Raw genomic sequence first — 13,327 nt, forward strand, 5'->3', positions numbered from 1 at the left:
CTACTGTGTCAAAACCTGGCATTTGAAAAACACTGGACCGGGAAATGGGCCCGGGTCCTAAAGCTCTTCGGTGGACCAGTGGCGAATATGTTGCTTCTAGCCAGTCATATTCAGCCACCCGCTTAGAGGGGAGTCTAGGTCCCTCATGTGTCTGCGGATAATTCACAAGCCGACCTCTGATCTGAAGGGAGGAAGGGTTCTGCACAAGAAAGGAAGCCCACTCGTGAAGTGGAGGCATTGGAGTATTTTTAGTTTTAAATGAGACCGATTCCTGTTCTGGATACGATAATCGCATAGGAGAATTTGCCTGACTTCTCTCTCCTGCGGAAAATGAAAACTTCATCCGCTGGAAAAGAAATATCTCTGGCAAAACCAACAGTGAACTCCGCTGTGTGAGGAAAGCTGCCTTATCATAGGAAAACGGACATGGTGTGCAACGATTCTCTTTTATTTACTGGCCATTCTTGGTTAAACGATATTTTCCTTAAGGCTCAGAGCTCTGAAGCCAATCAGCACAAAGGCTGATTACCACAGTGTTTAATTGTCCAATTCCTGTTTATATGAGGTTTTTATGGCATCATTGTCCAAAGCCTTTTAGTCTCTTGGAAAAATAAATCCCTGACTTTAAAAAAAAAAATGGAAATATCTTTTCTTTCTGCTTTATTACTGATGTCAGTGAAGCCCATAGCACACTGTAGAAACAAGTACCCACACATTATTTGGAGTGATGTGACCCGCTTCGGTATAAAGAAAAATCTTTCATCAGACCTTGGTATGATTCAAATGTATCGGGCTCTTCCAGAAACTGCCATGGGTCGTTTCAGGAAAGAGAGATGGATGGAAGGGCTGACTTCCAGAAGAGTCCCATGCATCCCTGGAGGGGGATGTGCCCTGACTGGCAATGCTACATTATGTGTGTGGCCAGATACATGGCCCTCTGGTCAGGTGGAAGGCAGGTCTTTGACTTAGTGGTGATAAAACACTGCCCCCAACATGTTAGGAACGGTGGAAGGGCATGATCTAACTGCTACGGCCCCTCAGAGGTGCTTTTACGAATGAATTAGTAAGTCCCTGACTCTGAAAGCCCATATGCAATGAGAGGAAAGCCCAGTAGGTCTTGAAAGAACCCAAGGAGAGCCATTGAGCCCAAATGTGGGCACAGTAATCCTTACTCTTCAGTAATTTAGGTTTCTGTGTGTCTTTATGGGTTTTGAAGAATACGAGGGAGGGGCTGCCCACTTTTGGCATCCTCCCTCTTGTCATATTAATCCCTGTGACATTTCCCACGGCTGCTGGCTGCCTTCTGGAGCACGGGCTCACGGTCCCAAGGAGCCAGTAGGGGCTCTCAGCCTGAGAAGATGCGAAAACTTCTCAAGGCACGTGAGCAGGTTCAGCCCAGCTGAACCGAGGGAAACGCAAGCTCCTTTCACGCACCGGCCGCCCAGTCAGAGGCAAAAGGCGCTAAACTAGACAGCCCACGGCACACTTGGGCTGGGTGAGGCATCCTTCTTCTCCTTTTAGAACCCCGGGGTAGGGCCCCCTTGAACCGCTGCTGGACCGCCCTCCTCCCTTCTCCAGGGAGAGGGGGCTGAGGGCTGTGCCACAGGGGCGTCTGTCATCGTGTCCGTCCAACAGTCGCCGTCATGCAGAAATGCCATGTTTACTGTTCTCCAGGGCTCTCTTAATGTTCCTCCCTAGGTAACGAGGAGCCCCCTCCTTCCCTTCCCTTCCATCGCTGCCACAGTGTCCTGGGCATCGACTCAGGGCAGCCTCACGTTCACGGGTGCGCCTCTGTCCCTCTGCAGCTCAGCACGTGGGCACCTGTTCACAGAAGCCCCTATCTTCCCGGTTCCACCACCCCCCCGGCGTGTGGGGGCTCTGGTGCTGGAAGAACAGAGGGCCCCCGGGGACCTCATTCTGTCTGATTAGGGAGAGTGTACTTTCCGCTGATGGGAGCTGAATGCCTGCCGAGCAGGACCAAAGAGACATAATGCAAGATGATGGACAAAGCGGCCTCTGTACGTTCTGATTAAGCGTGGGGACGCTGAGCCTGCCAGCAAGCCTATGAGGATGATTTCTTCGGGAAAGGGCGGAAGGCATGTCCTGGACACGAGACGGAGCGGGCGGAAACTCCAAAGGGCGAGCACCACTGCTCCTCGAGGAGGGCTCTGCTCCCCCTTTGTGGAGCGCAGCCCATAACGCAGGTAGGAGCCAGCGGCCCCGGACTCGAGACTTCCGGGCCGGGTCAGGGAGTAAGACAGACTGCCAAAGGGTCTTGGAGCAAGGGGGTCCACGGTCACAAATCCGATCCCTGAACACCGGACTGTGTGGCGAAGTATCCTTGGGCGACAGCCACAGGCAGCCCAGAGAGGACGGCTGCAAGCTGGGCAAAGAAGGAACTACGTCTGGGGCGGAAAGGGGAAAATCACGTGTGTTTACAGTGAAAATCGGTTTTGCGTGCTTCGGGAAAGCTCTGGCAAGCTGGCTTCTGTTAATGTGTAGCTGGCCACACATAACAGAATGAGAGGTGATGTTAATGAAACACCTTTCAGTCCCACGTGAAAAGTAAAAGTCGTGCCGTGTCTTGAAGTCACAGAAGAAAGCCAAGGGGTAAGGCCATGCCCTCTGCTCGTGCCCCGAAGCAGAGACCGCAGGACAGGGCCCTGCACGTCCCAGGACACGTGCGGTGCTGGGCCCCGGGGAGCCTTCACAAACCACCCCGTGGCAGGACCCACTCAGCAATTCTGATTCAGTTCACGTGGGCCAAGGACGATGAGGTGTGTTTTGTCCCAAGTCGTCCCACGTGATTCCCATGTGTAGGCAGGGACAGTCTTTGCCCCTCCAGGTGACGGAAGGGCTGGATGTGTCCTACGGGAGACCCTGCGGTGAACTGAGAGGTCGGCCTGCCTTAACAGTGAGCTCCCGACCTGAGTAAAGCCTCTGAAAACCCCGCACGTCAAAGCTGACGCCGCCTCCCCCCTGCCCGCCGTGGGGCACGGGGGCACGAGGAGAAGGCAGATGGGCTAGCTTGATTTTGAAGGCTCCAGAAGCCCAGAGATGCCGCTACCTGTGGAGATAGCCCTGCCAAACGCAATCGTCCCTGATAAGGAAGACCCACAGAGCGTGGAGATTCCCGCACGGGTAACTGAGGCGGGGAGTGGACCATCTAAATCTGTCGCACTTATACACTTGACTCTCGCCCTGCCCTGAACACATGAGCGTTTTTTCTGTCCGGAAATTGGAATCACAGGACTGAGGCGCGTTTCGCCTTCTTCCTCGCCGCCTGCATTGCTCTCTGCTGGGGAAGGAATATGCAGTAGCAGAATAGGGGACCCGAATCATTCACAGATTTAAATCACCACCCATCCCCCCCCCCACCAGTGGAATTTCATAGGCAGGGTTTGCTCACACAGGAAGTCTCGAGACGCCATTTCCCCATAAAGCGTTCCCTTATCTTCACAGCTGGAAGTAATCTAAATTCCTCAACACATCCTCCTACTTCTCACCCAGTATTACAGCTTCTCGGGCACTTCTGTCGGGACTTTCCTGATCTGTAACCTGAGGGAGTAAATCCACACCTCCCACATCTTGGCATCTCTCGTGGTGGCCTGCCATAATGCCTTGCGGACCGTGGCATTCGCTAAATATCCTCTGCCTAGATGAATAAGTAAATGAATCACTAGCTGTTTATTCTGAAGGATCAAGGACAGAACTCAGAGCCTTCATAAGACAGAGCACTTCTTAAATACACATAGGTAGCTTACGTAACTCGTCCTCAAGTGGGAAAGTCAGGGCCTTTCTTTCTTTCCAGTAATTCCCAGCATAAAATCTCTACAAGGCTGCTATGTCCCAGCTTAGAAGCCAGGCGAGAGCACATCTCCCGGCATGTGTCTCTGCACCAGTGACACTCGAGTGAGGCCCCAGGTGGCGCCCTGCTGGTGGACGGGCCCGCTAGGCTGTGGCTTGTGCTCCGTGGTTTCCATTCATCACACCCCAACACGAGCTTTTGCTCAGAGGGCTCCCTCCAAGCACCTTCTCCTGCTGGTGACCACAGATCTTCAGACCAGAAGTCTTTTAGTGGATATGGAGGAAAAGGCACCCTGCGTAAAAGTGGGAATGAGCAGCCCACACAGAGGCACAGAACTAGTTGATATCTGCACACGTTTGAGACGTATTGAGGGGCCGGGAGATCGGTAAGGCTACAGCAGGTACAAACGTCGACTCACGGGAGCTCTGCTCTGCAAGCTTAGGAGGAAAGACGCTGGGGCTCAGTTTCTAATCTTAGCAGCAGCAGGGTAACTCTAGCTGTAAGCTATTCTGTTTCCTGATCTCAAGGTCTACAGCACCGCAAGCAGGCAGGTGTGTCCGGTTTCCACAGGCCTCTAGAAAAGGAGAATGCTAACCTGAGAAGCTGAATAAAGTGTTGTCCAAGAGGAGAGTCTAAAGGACAACAACAGTACTTATCATTACTCTGACTTGGGCCTGGTGCCTCCTGAGTTCCCAAGCCCCCGGGGACCGCCACCATCCAGGATGTTTATTTGGAAGCAGTCCGAGGAGGGCAGCCTGAATGTTCATGATCATGAACGTTCGCAATAATGGAGGGCCACTCAGCGCTCGCCCGAGATTGAAAGAGCGCTCTTCACAAATGCCAGTTTGCTTTTGGGATGTCACAAGCAGACGACGTGAAATAACACACCCGTTAGAAGGTGGGCATTGGGGCATCAGAGCCTTGGGGACTTGGAAAGAAGAGCCAAGAATGGGGCTGTGCAGGTGCTCCCAGAAGCACAGCGGACCCCCGTCTCCTTGCATGAAAGGCAGCCCTGGGAGCGGGGAGGGGAGGGCAGTGGCTGGGACGGGGGGGCAGCACAACCCTGGGAATCCTCTCTAGTTGCTCCGGGATGCACTGCCCTCTCTGATAAGACGGCTGGGCTGAGGTTAACCAGCGGGATTCATGCCTTCATTCAGCAGGTGCGCGGAGGGCAGGCACGGTCAGGCAGACATCTACCGCTGCCTAAGCGGCCTGGAAGACAATTCTAATTTCGCGCTGGAGAGCACGCACTCTGGAGCCAGACCGGGTTCCACCCTGGCTTTTCTGTGACCAGCTCTGTGGCCTCTGGGTCTCGGTTTTCTCACCCGTAAGATGGGGACGATAATGGGACCCACCTCGGAGGGCCGGTGTGAGGACTAAATGAGTTAGTAGAGGTAGAGGGTTAAGAGCAGTCCCTGGAGCCTCACGAGGGCTGGACGTGCGTCTGCTTGTGATTATCGCTGCCCTCGCGGAATACGCAGATGAGAAAGAGAAGACCCGAGGAAAATTAGTATGTTCGACAGTGATAAGCGCTGAGGGAACCCTAGAGCAAGGAGGGGACACGAAGAGTGTGTAGGTGGGGGGGGGGGGTGGGAAGGGGCTGGAATTTTAGACAAGGCAAGGCCTCACTGAGAAAGCGACTGGAGGAAAATCTGGCTGAGACGGAAAGAGGGAGCCACGGAAGGTCCAGAGGGAGACCATTCCAGGCAGAGGGCACAGCAAGTGCGCCAGCGCCCGGAGCGGGGGGAGCCCGCCTGAGAAGAAGGGAGAGGGAGGCCAGGGCGGCCGGAGGAGAGGGAGAGAGAGGACGGCAGGACGAAACGAGGTCGGAGGGTGAACCGCGCAGGGAAGCTCACCTACGGAGCGGGACTTCTCGCGGGGGGGCAGCGCCGGCTCCCCTCCACCTTCCACCTGCGGGTCCCAACAGCACAGCCAGAGCCCCGAGCCCGAGACACTGACCTGCTCCTGGTGCTGACACTTGATCCGCAGCAGCTGGGCGTGGTGCCCCTCCTGCAGGCGCATGGCCTCCGCCTGGAACTGCACCTGCAGCCTCTCCTCCAGGTCCTGGAGCTCCGCCTGCTGCCGCCAGCCCAGCTCGCGCACCTGCTCCTCAAACCTCCACTCCAGGTCCTCCTTCTCCTTTTGTAGTTTCTCACACTTGGCCGCGTTGAAGGCTGGTGCGGAGGGGGGGAGAATGACATCTTTGTGACAGCTGGTTCGGGGGCACCCAAAAGGATCGACCCCGAGGGTCTTTAATACCCGCCGAGCGGATCACCGAGGTCAACGTCTGCAGAGCTCCGCGGTTTGCAAAGCGCTTCGCCTCCTACCCCGCTGGATCCTTGCCCCAAACCCTGGGGGTTGAGGTCGAACGTGAGCCCCGGGGAGCTCTGGTGACTTACCCGAGGGCCTTCGGGGTGCGGAGACAGAGCTGCGGAGGCAAACCTGGGCTTTCCGACCGCAAGCCCCGGGTTCCCGCACTAGAGCCGGCTTCCTCTGAGGGTCCGTGGACCCGAGGCATCAAAACATTGGGCATTTGTTCAAAGTGCTAGGTGCACCCTCAAAATATTGGGCATTTTGCTAGGCGCACCCTGAGTGGATTAGAACCCCGAGGGGGAGGGGCTCAGGATGTCAACTTTTCACAAGGTCCCAGGCGACTCTCCTGCCCATCAATGTTTGGGACCAGGGTGTACCTGGGGGCTGGAGACAGGACAGGATGGGAAGGGGGCGGTGGGGTGAGGGCAGGGGCGAGGGAGGACACGGATCCTGAAGGCTGTTCCCTCCAGGCCGCATTGCCCGATGGGACTATCTCAAGGCAAGATCGAGGTGGGGACAGTGACGCAGTTTCACGGACACCATTCTTCTCCACCGGAGGGACTAACCGCTCAGAACCCCTCTGCATGGGCTGCCCCTGCAGCCGCTCTGGCTTAGCGTCTATGCCTCCTCCGGGCTGCAGGCAGGCGTGACTGCTTCCATTTTAAAGACGGCTGCCTCGACTACGAACGGCTTCCAAGAAGGAGAAAACACCTGGACAACCCACCATGGTCAGTTCAAGTGGAGTCGCTAACACCCAGCTCGTGCACACAGATGCCAGGGTGCACGTGCACCCCATGTGCCTTCCACAAAGACTGGGTGCGACCGTGCTCTCCGCTCTGCGCTGCAAGCTGGGGAAACACTGCCATTTACTTTGTAACTGAGTGAGTGGGTATGTGTGCTGGTTAACTGGGAGGGTGGGTTAGGATCAGGAATATACACCCAAGGTTGGTCACACAGCATTTGAAAACGCCCGAATCAGAAGTCCCTCCCCCCCTGACAAGGCGGCTCATTCAAGGGCTTCTTTGTCGCATTTGGCTCTTAAAAAATTATTTAATTAGCATAGAGATGTTTATTTATTTTTTTGAAACAGAGAGTGAGCACAAGTTGGGGAGGGGCAGAGAGAGAGGATCCCAAGCAGAGCCGGACGCAGGGCTTAAACTCACAAGACCACGAGATCATGACCTGAACTGGAACCGAGAGTCAGATGCTTAACCAAAGGAGCCACCCAGGTGCCCCTAGCACGGAGATGTTTCAAAACGTGTTTTCCTTGGTAAAATGAGTGGCGGTTGGCTGGAGGTCACATAGGCACATTGTCCTGTGTAAACCACGTGTAAGAATCTGGCCAGCCCCGCAGCCTAACACCGTCCCCATGGCCTTCCTGTTCTAGTGTTTTCCCACATCCCACCATCTGATGGAGGGTTCCAGTGCGCAATCTGGAGAGGCTGTCTGCGGGATTTACCAACGTGATCAGGGTATACCAAGGGTAGGTCGGTGGGTGCCATCGTGTAAGCTGTCTTAGAGAATTTAAAAGCAATAACCGAATCAACTTTGAAAGCCTTCTCCTTTTTGTCACCTTATGCCAGCAATTCTGAAGAATGCCTGCGAAAAATAATCCTCCTCAAAAAAGTCTTTTGTTGGCCTAAGTTCTAAACAATTGCTACAATTACTGTGGAGGTTTGTTTGTTTGTTTTTTTTTTTTTTTCATTTTGTTTTGAACGTTTATTTATTTTTGAGAGACAGAGAGGGACACAGCATGAGCAGGGGAGGGGCAGAGAGAGAGGGAGACACAGAATCCGAAGCAGGCTCCAGGCTCCGAGCTGTCAGCACAGAGCCTGACGTGGGGCTCAAACTCACGAACCGTGAGATCATGACCTGGGCTGAAGTCGGACGCTTAACTAACTGAGCCACTCAGGTGCCTCACTGTTGAGGTTTTTAAAAATAGTTTTTGTATTTAAAAAAAAATTACAGACAAAACTTGGCTGTACAGTACAAGTTATTATACATTATTATATAAATGACTTTTTCCTGCTGAACCATTTGAAGTTTATTTTAAAGTTTTAAAAAATATTTTATTTATTTTTGAGAGAGAGAGAGGGAGAGAGAGAATGAGTGGGGGAGGGGCAGAGAGAGAGAGAGGGAGACACAGAATCCAAAGCAGGCTCCAAGCTGCCAGCACAGAGCCTGAGGCGGGGCTTGAACCCACAAACCCTGAGATCATGACCTGAGCCGAAGTCAGACGCTCAACCGACTGAGCCACCCAGGCGCCCCTTCCTGCTGAACCATTTGAAAGTAAGACACTGACCTGCTGTTACCAACCCTGAATTCCTTAATGTATATTTCCTACAAACAGGATATTCTCCTCCATAACCACAATAGAATCACTAAAATCGGGACATCAACACAGATCTGATAGTGTTATCCAATGCTCAGACCCATTTAAATTTCACCAACTGTCCCACTAATAACCCTTTCCAGAAAAAAAGGATCTGGGTGTAAAACACGAGTTACATTTAGCTGTATGGTCTCCTTACTCTCCTTCCGTCTGGGGAACTCCTTGGTCTGTTCTGGTCTTTCAGGACCTTGACACTTTTAAAGACGAAAGGCCACTTCTTTTGTAGAATGTCTCTCCATCTGGTTTGTCTGAGGATTTCTCACTACTAGATTTGGGTCACGCGTGTTTGGCAGAAATAGCACAGAAGTGGCACTGTGTTCTTCGCGAATATTAATAATGTGGATCATCTTTAAAACGAAATTTCTTTTTAAAGTGTTTACGTAGTGAGTCAGGGAAAGAATGCTTATTACTGATTATCGCAAGGTTACGTTGCAAGTGATTCTACAGGAGGCCGTACTCCAAATGGCCCATCTAGAGTGTCAAATATGCTGGCGATGCCCCTGAGTATTGTTGTCACATCTGCTGTGAGTATATCTTTTAGGTGAGGTTTACCTAAGGGACAGATTGCTGGGGGTGCACTGGGCTGACCACCGGGTAGGAAGATGGCCTTTGACTGCTTGCTGATAAATACGAAAATGAATAGTAGACTCAGTGCGAGGCTTTCTGGTGCCTGGCAGTGAGGTTGTGGTGGAAAAAGGTCGAGGGTTCACTGGAGGCGACGGTCCCTGAATGTGACAGTAACTAACAGCCACAGGGGCTCAGCAACAGTGGGACAATGCCTGCGCCCACAAGGTCTGGCTCCCTGGCTTTAGCAAAGCTCTAGCTTTTCCCAAAGACCCTCCAGCCAGGGAAAAGTTGTTAGGGGTCTCACCGGGGACTGTAGCTGGTGAAAAAAGCTATCAGGATCCACAGGCTAGGTAAGAGGTGCGTATATAACGACAGGTTTACCCGGGGTGACTGGATTTTAATAGCACAGGACGAAGACCATGGAATGTGCATTTAATAAGAGTTAGCAGCTGGTAGATTGAGACAAAGTCAAACTGAGGCAAGCAGAGGGGCAATAATTTTACCTAACGCCCGGGGAGCCCCCCAGTAATGAGCCCCAGGGTGGGTGTCCGGGTGCACGAGGCCTCTCTGGAGGCTTCTCTTGTTTCTGTAATTTGGATGAACTGACTTCACGGTGGTCTTTGCCCCAGGTACCACGCACCCGTGGATGAGGTCAAATGAGGCAATGACCATACGCTGCTTGTATTTAAAGTAGGTCTACAGAGCAGGGCACACGTAGGTGATCCAAATGACCAAAAAAAATATATAAATAGATGGCCAGCGCCATTCAGGATTAAATACGTGCACACCAAAGTAAAATGCAATTTTTCATCTATGAGGCTGAGAAAGGTGAAATATTTTGATAACACAGGATGGGTATGAGAAAAATGGCACCCAAAGGACCATTCGTGGGAATATAATCGATTAGCCGTTTTGGAGGGCGAACATAGCTTTCAGCTTTACATGAGAGGGACAGGAGCATTCAGGGGTGACAGCTAAAGAACACGGCATTTCTTTTTGGGGTGATAAAAGTGTTCTAAATAGACCGTGGTGACAGGTGCACAACTCTGTACCAAAACCACTGAATTATACACTTTACATGCTGAACTGTGTGGTATGAAAATTATATCTTGATAAAGTTTTTACAAAAAAAGGGAAAAAATTAAAATATAACATGGGGTGCCTGTGTTGCTCGGTCCATTAAGCATCCAACTCTTGGTTTTGGCTCAGGTCATGATCTCACAGTTCCTGGGTTCAAGCCCCGCGTCGGGCTCTGTGCTGACAGTGCAGAGTCCGCTTGGGATTCTCTCTCTCTCTCTCTCTCTCTGCCCCTCCCCTGTCTCTCTCTCTCTCTCTCTCTCAAAAAAAAAAAAAAAAAAAAAATATATATATATATATATATATATATATATATATATATATATTATGGCAGGGAAAACACCTTAGAGGATAAATGTAGATGTCTTTATAGAAGGAAAGGTCATACTCTGATTTGAACACTCTTTATAACAATAATGAGGATATATGCTGGCAAAATAAAATGAAAATGAAAACCCCACCACTATGCTGTCCTATACACACATACACACATACCCGGATACATGTGGAATATAATAGAACTTCACCATTTTCACCACTTCTTAACTAGAGATAGATTGAGCATATAAAACTCAAATGAAAATAATAAGAAATGCTAATCATGTATTTTGGCCTTGATAAAGTACTACTTTCTTTGAGAAAAAGTTTATATATTACATAGTCATATCAGTATCATTAATTCCAGAAAATCAAGGCAGTAAGTTGACTCTACAGATTGTGTCGACGGAATGAAACATATCAAAAAGTAAAGAAATAAATAAAAGGAGGGGTGCCTGAGTGGGTCCCTCGGTTAAATGTCCGGCTTTGGCTGAGGTCATGATCTCACAGTTCATGAGTTTGAGCCCCGCTCTGGGCTCCATGCTGGCACTGCAGAGCTGGCTTGGGATTCTCTCCCTCTTCCTTTCTCTCTGTGCCTCCCCCACTTGCACTTTCTCTCTCTCTCAAAAGAAATACACTTAAAAATTTTTTAAAAAGAAACAGAAGCCCCTTAGTTACGCTGGAAAAAAGAAATTAAATAGAGCACGTCTTTGAACCCAACAATTTCACAAGTGCAGAAAAGAAGTTGATCAAGGAAGATTTCCACCACGTGATTTGCCTTAGGAGGAAGTGTGGGCTAGTTAGATAAGTGATAAATCCGATACGCATGAACAGTGGGGTATAGGTAACCAGCAAAAAGATAAGGTAAATCGTTTTGTGCCATTACGGAAGGATATCTGCAACGTGTTGTTAAACAAACAAACAAAGGCAAGATGCAGAAATAATGTGAGAGTGTAATCCTACTTGTAATGAAACTGTATCTATATTTCCACCTCTCTTCCCTCGGGAGGTTGTGTGCTTAATCATAGGACTCACTGTCCAATATGCATTTAATAAACAGCTTTATGATGTGTTTGCGTGGTTTTTTTTTAGATGTTTATTTATTTTTGACAGAGAGAGAGAGAGACAGAGCATGAGCGGGGGAGGAGCAAGAGAGAGAGGAAGACACAGATTCGGAAGCAGACTCCAGGCTCCGAGCTGTCAGCACAGAGCCCGATGCGGGGCTCGAACTCACACACCGCGAGATCATGACCTGAGCCGAAGTCGGAAGCTCAACCGACTGAGCCACCCAGGCGCCCCTGTGTTTGCATGTTTTAAGAGTTAAAAAAATGTTGAAAAAATTACTATCATAATTAACGAAAAGACGGGGTTTGAAAAGGTTATGGTATCCAGTGGTCAGAACTGACAAGACTCTGATCTTACTTGCTATTTCATTTATATTAGTGACAGGATGATTCACGGGCCTGGCAATCTGCCTGGGGGCTCAGAAACGATTGTTTTCATCCCAGGGCTGTCCCTGACCTGCACTGTTGCCTTAAATAAATGAGCTGTAAAGGCCTCGGTTTTGCTGTCTATAAAGTGGCAAGGTAATTTTTTTTTTTTTTTCACAGCTCCAATCCCCAAATTCCTGGTTGTTATCACATACAAGAGGTGAGACTTCTGTTCTTTCCATGCCTCCATGTTGTAAGGCCCAGGCCTGCAGAAGATAATTTACTCGGAGGTACAGCTGGGGCCCCAAGGGGGACAGCTCCAATAATGGAGTCTCTAAAGAAATAAATAGCCTCTCTCTTCTGGTAAATCTTCAAAAATGTACCTATTCGGGCATTCTGCAGACAGATGAATGCCGGCTAATTTAGCAGCCTTAGACAACATCTGGAATCTCACTCTCCTTCCTTCCTTCTTACTATTCGTGTGGAAGCAGTTGGTACTTTAGAGCGAGACGCAAACACCATAATAATCAATCCATAGAACCTAGGAGGATAAGAAAATAATTTCAAAAATATCAGGATTTTGGTTGGCCAAGAACATGTAACGCTTGTAATTCATGAAGCAATAGTTTGAAAGCAAAAGCAGGATTAGAGTCTGTTGTGCAGCTTTAACTAATTGAACATATGTATGTAAGAATATATATAGTGGTGTGTACGTATATACTATATTATTAAAGCTGAATTTAGCACATCCTGAGACATACATAATACACAGATACCCATCTATCAACCTATGAGCGTAACACATGAAGATATGGTGATCTCCGGGACACTGGCAGAGTAAAATTGCCGTGGAACCATTTGTAAAACGAGCATCATCTTTTCCACAGTTCATAAATCCACCGAGAGGGGAAAAACTCAGTGAGGAAGATCAGTTTTTATTTTTATTTTTTTGCAAGAGAGAGAGAGAGAGAGAGAGAGCGAGAGCGCTCGTGCACGTGTGAGTGGGGAGGGGCAGAGAGGGAGAGAGAAAATCTTAAGCAGACTCCACGTCCAACGTGGCGCTCAACGTGGGGCTCGATCCCATGACTGTGAGATCATGACCTGAGCGGAAATCAAGAGTCAGACGCTTAACCGACTGAGCCACGCGGCCTCCCCAAGATCAATTTTCTTTAAATAATTGCCCCGAACGTCATTGGACTCGTTACAACTTTTACTGGTTTGCCAAAGAGGGAGCAAACGTGTAGTTACGGCACTGGCTCTGTAGATCATGAGAAAAGCTTAAGGGAAAATAGGATACTGCCTTTTGCATCATAAGGAGTGCTTTCGTTAGAACAATTTGTAAAATCATCTAAATATAAAGAGGCAATGCTCTATATAAATAAGTGCTCCTATTATAATAGTCACCGAATTCATATGTTGAAG

The 13,327-nt window shown here is 49.8% G+C and overlaps 1 protein-coding gene and 1 non-coding gene across 4 annotated transcripts in view; both read right to left on the reverse strand.

The window, feature by feature from the left end:
* Positions 1-13,327, reverse strand: part of MTUS2 (microtubule associated scaffold protein 2) — a 566,588-nt gene that overhangs the window by 16,881 nt on the left and 536,380 nt on the right. For all 3 annotated transcript variants that reach the window (XM_060637454.3, XM_060637455.3, XM_060637457.3), the window contains one exon: positions 5,768-5,982. In XM_060637454.3, the coding sequence (XP_060493437.3) occupies positions 5,768-5,982 (215 nt within the window). The remainder of the gene's footprint in view (positions 1-5,767; positions 5,983-13,327) is intronic.
* Positions 8,300-8,384, reverse strand: TRNAR-UCG (transfer RNA arginine (anticodon UCG)). The gene has a single exon. It is a non-coding gene; the product is annotated as a tRNA-Arg (tRNA).

Source organism: Panthera onca, chromosome A1 (genome assembly GCF_046562875.1).
Source record: "Panthera onca isolate mPanOnc1 chromosome A1, mPanOnc1 haplotype 2, whole genome shotgun sequence".
NCBI lineage: Eukaryota > Metazoa > Chordata > Mammalia > Carnivora > Felidae > Panthera > Panthera onca.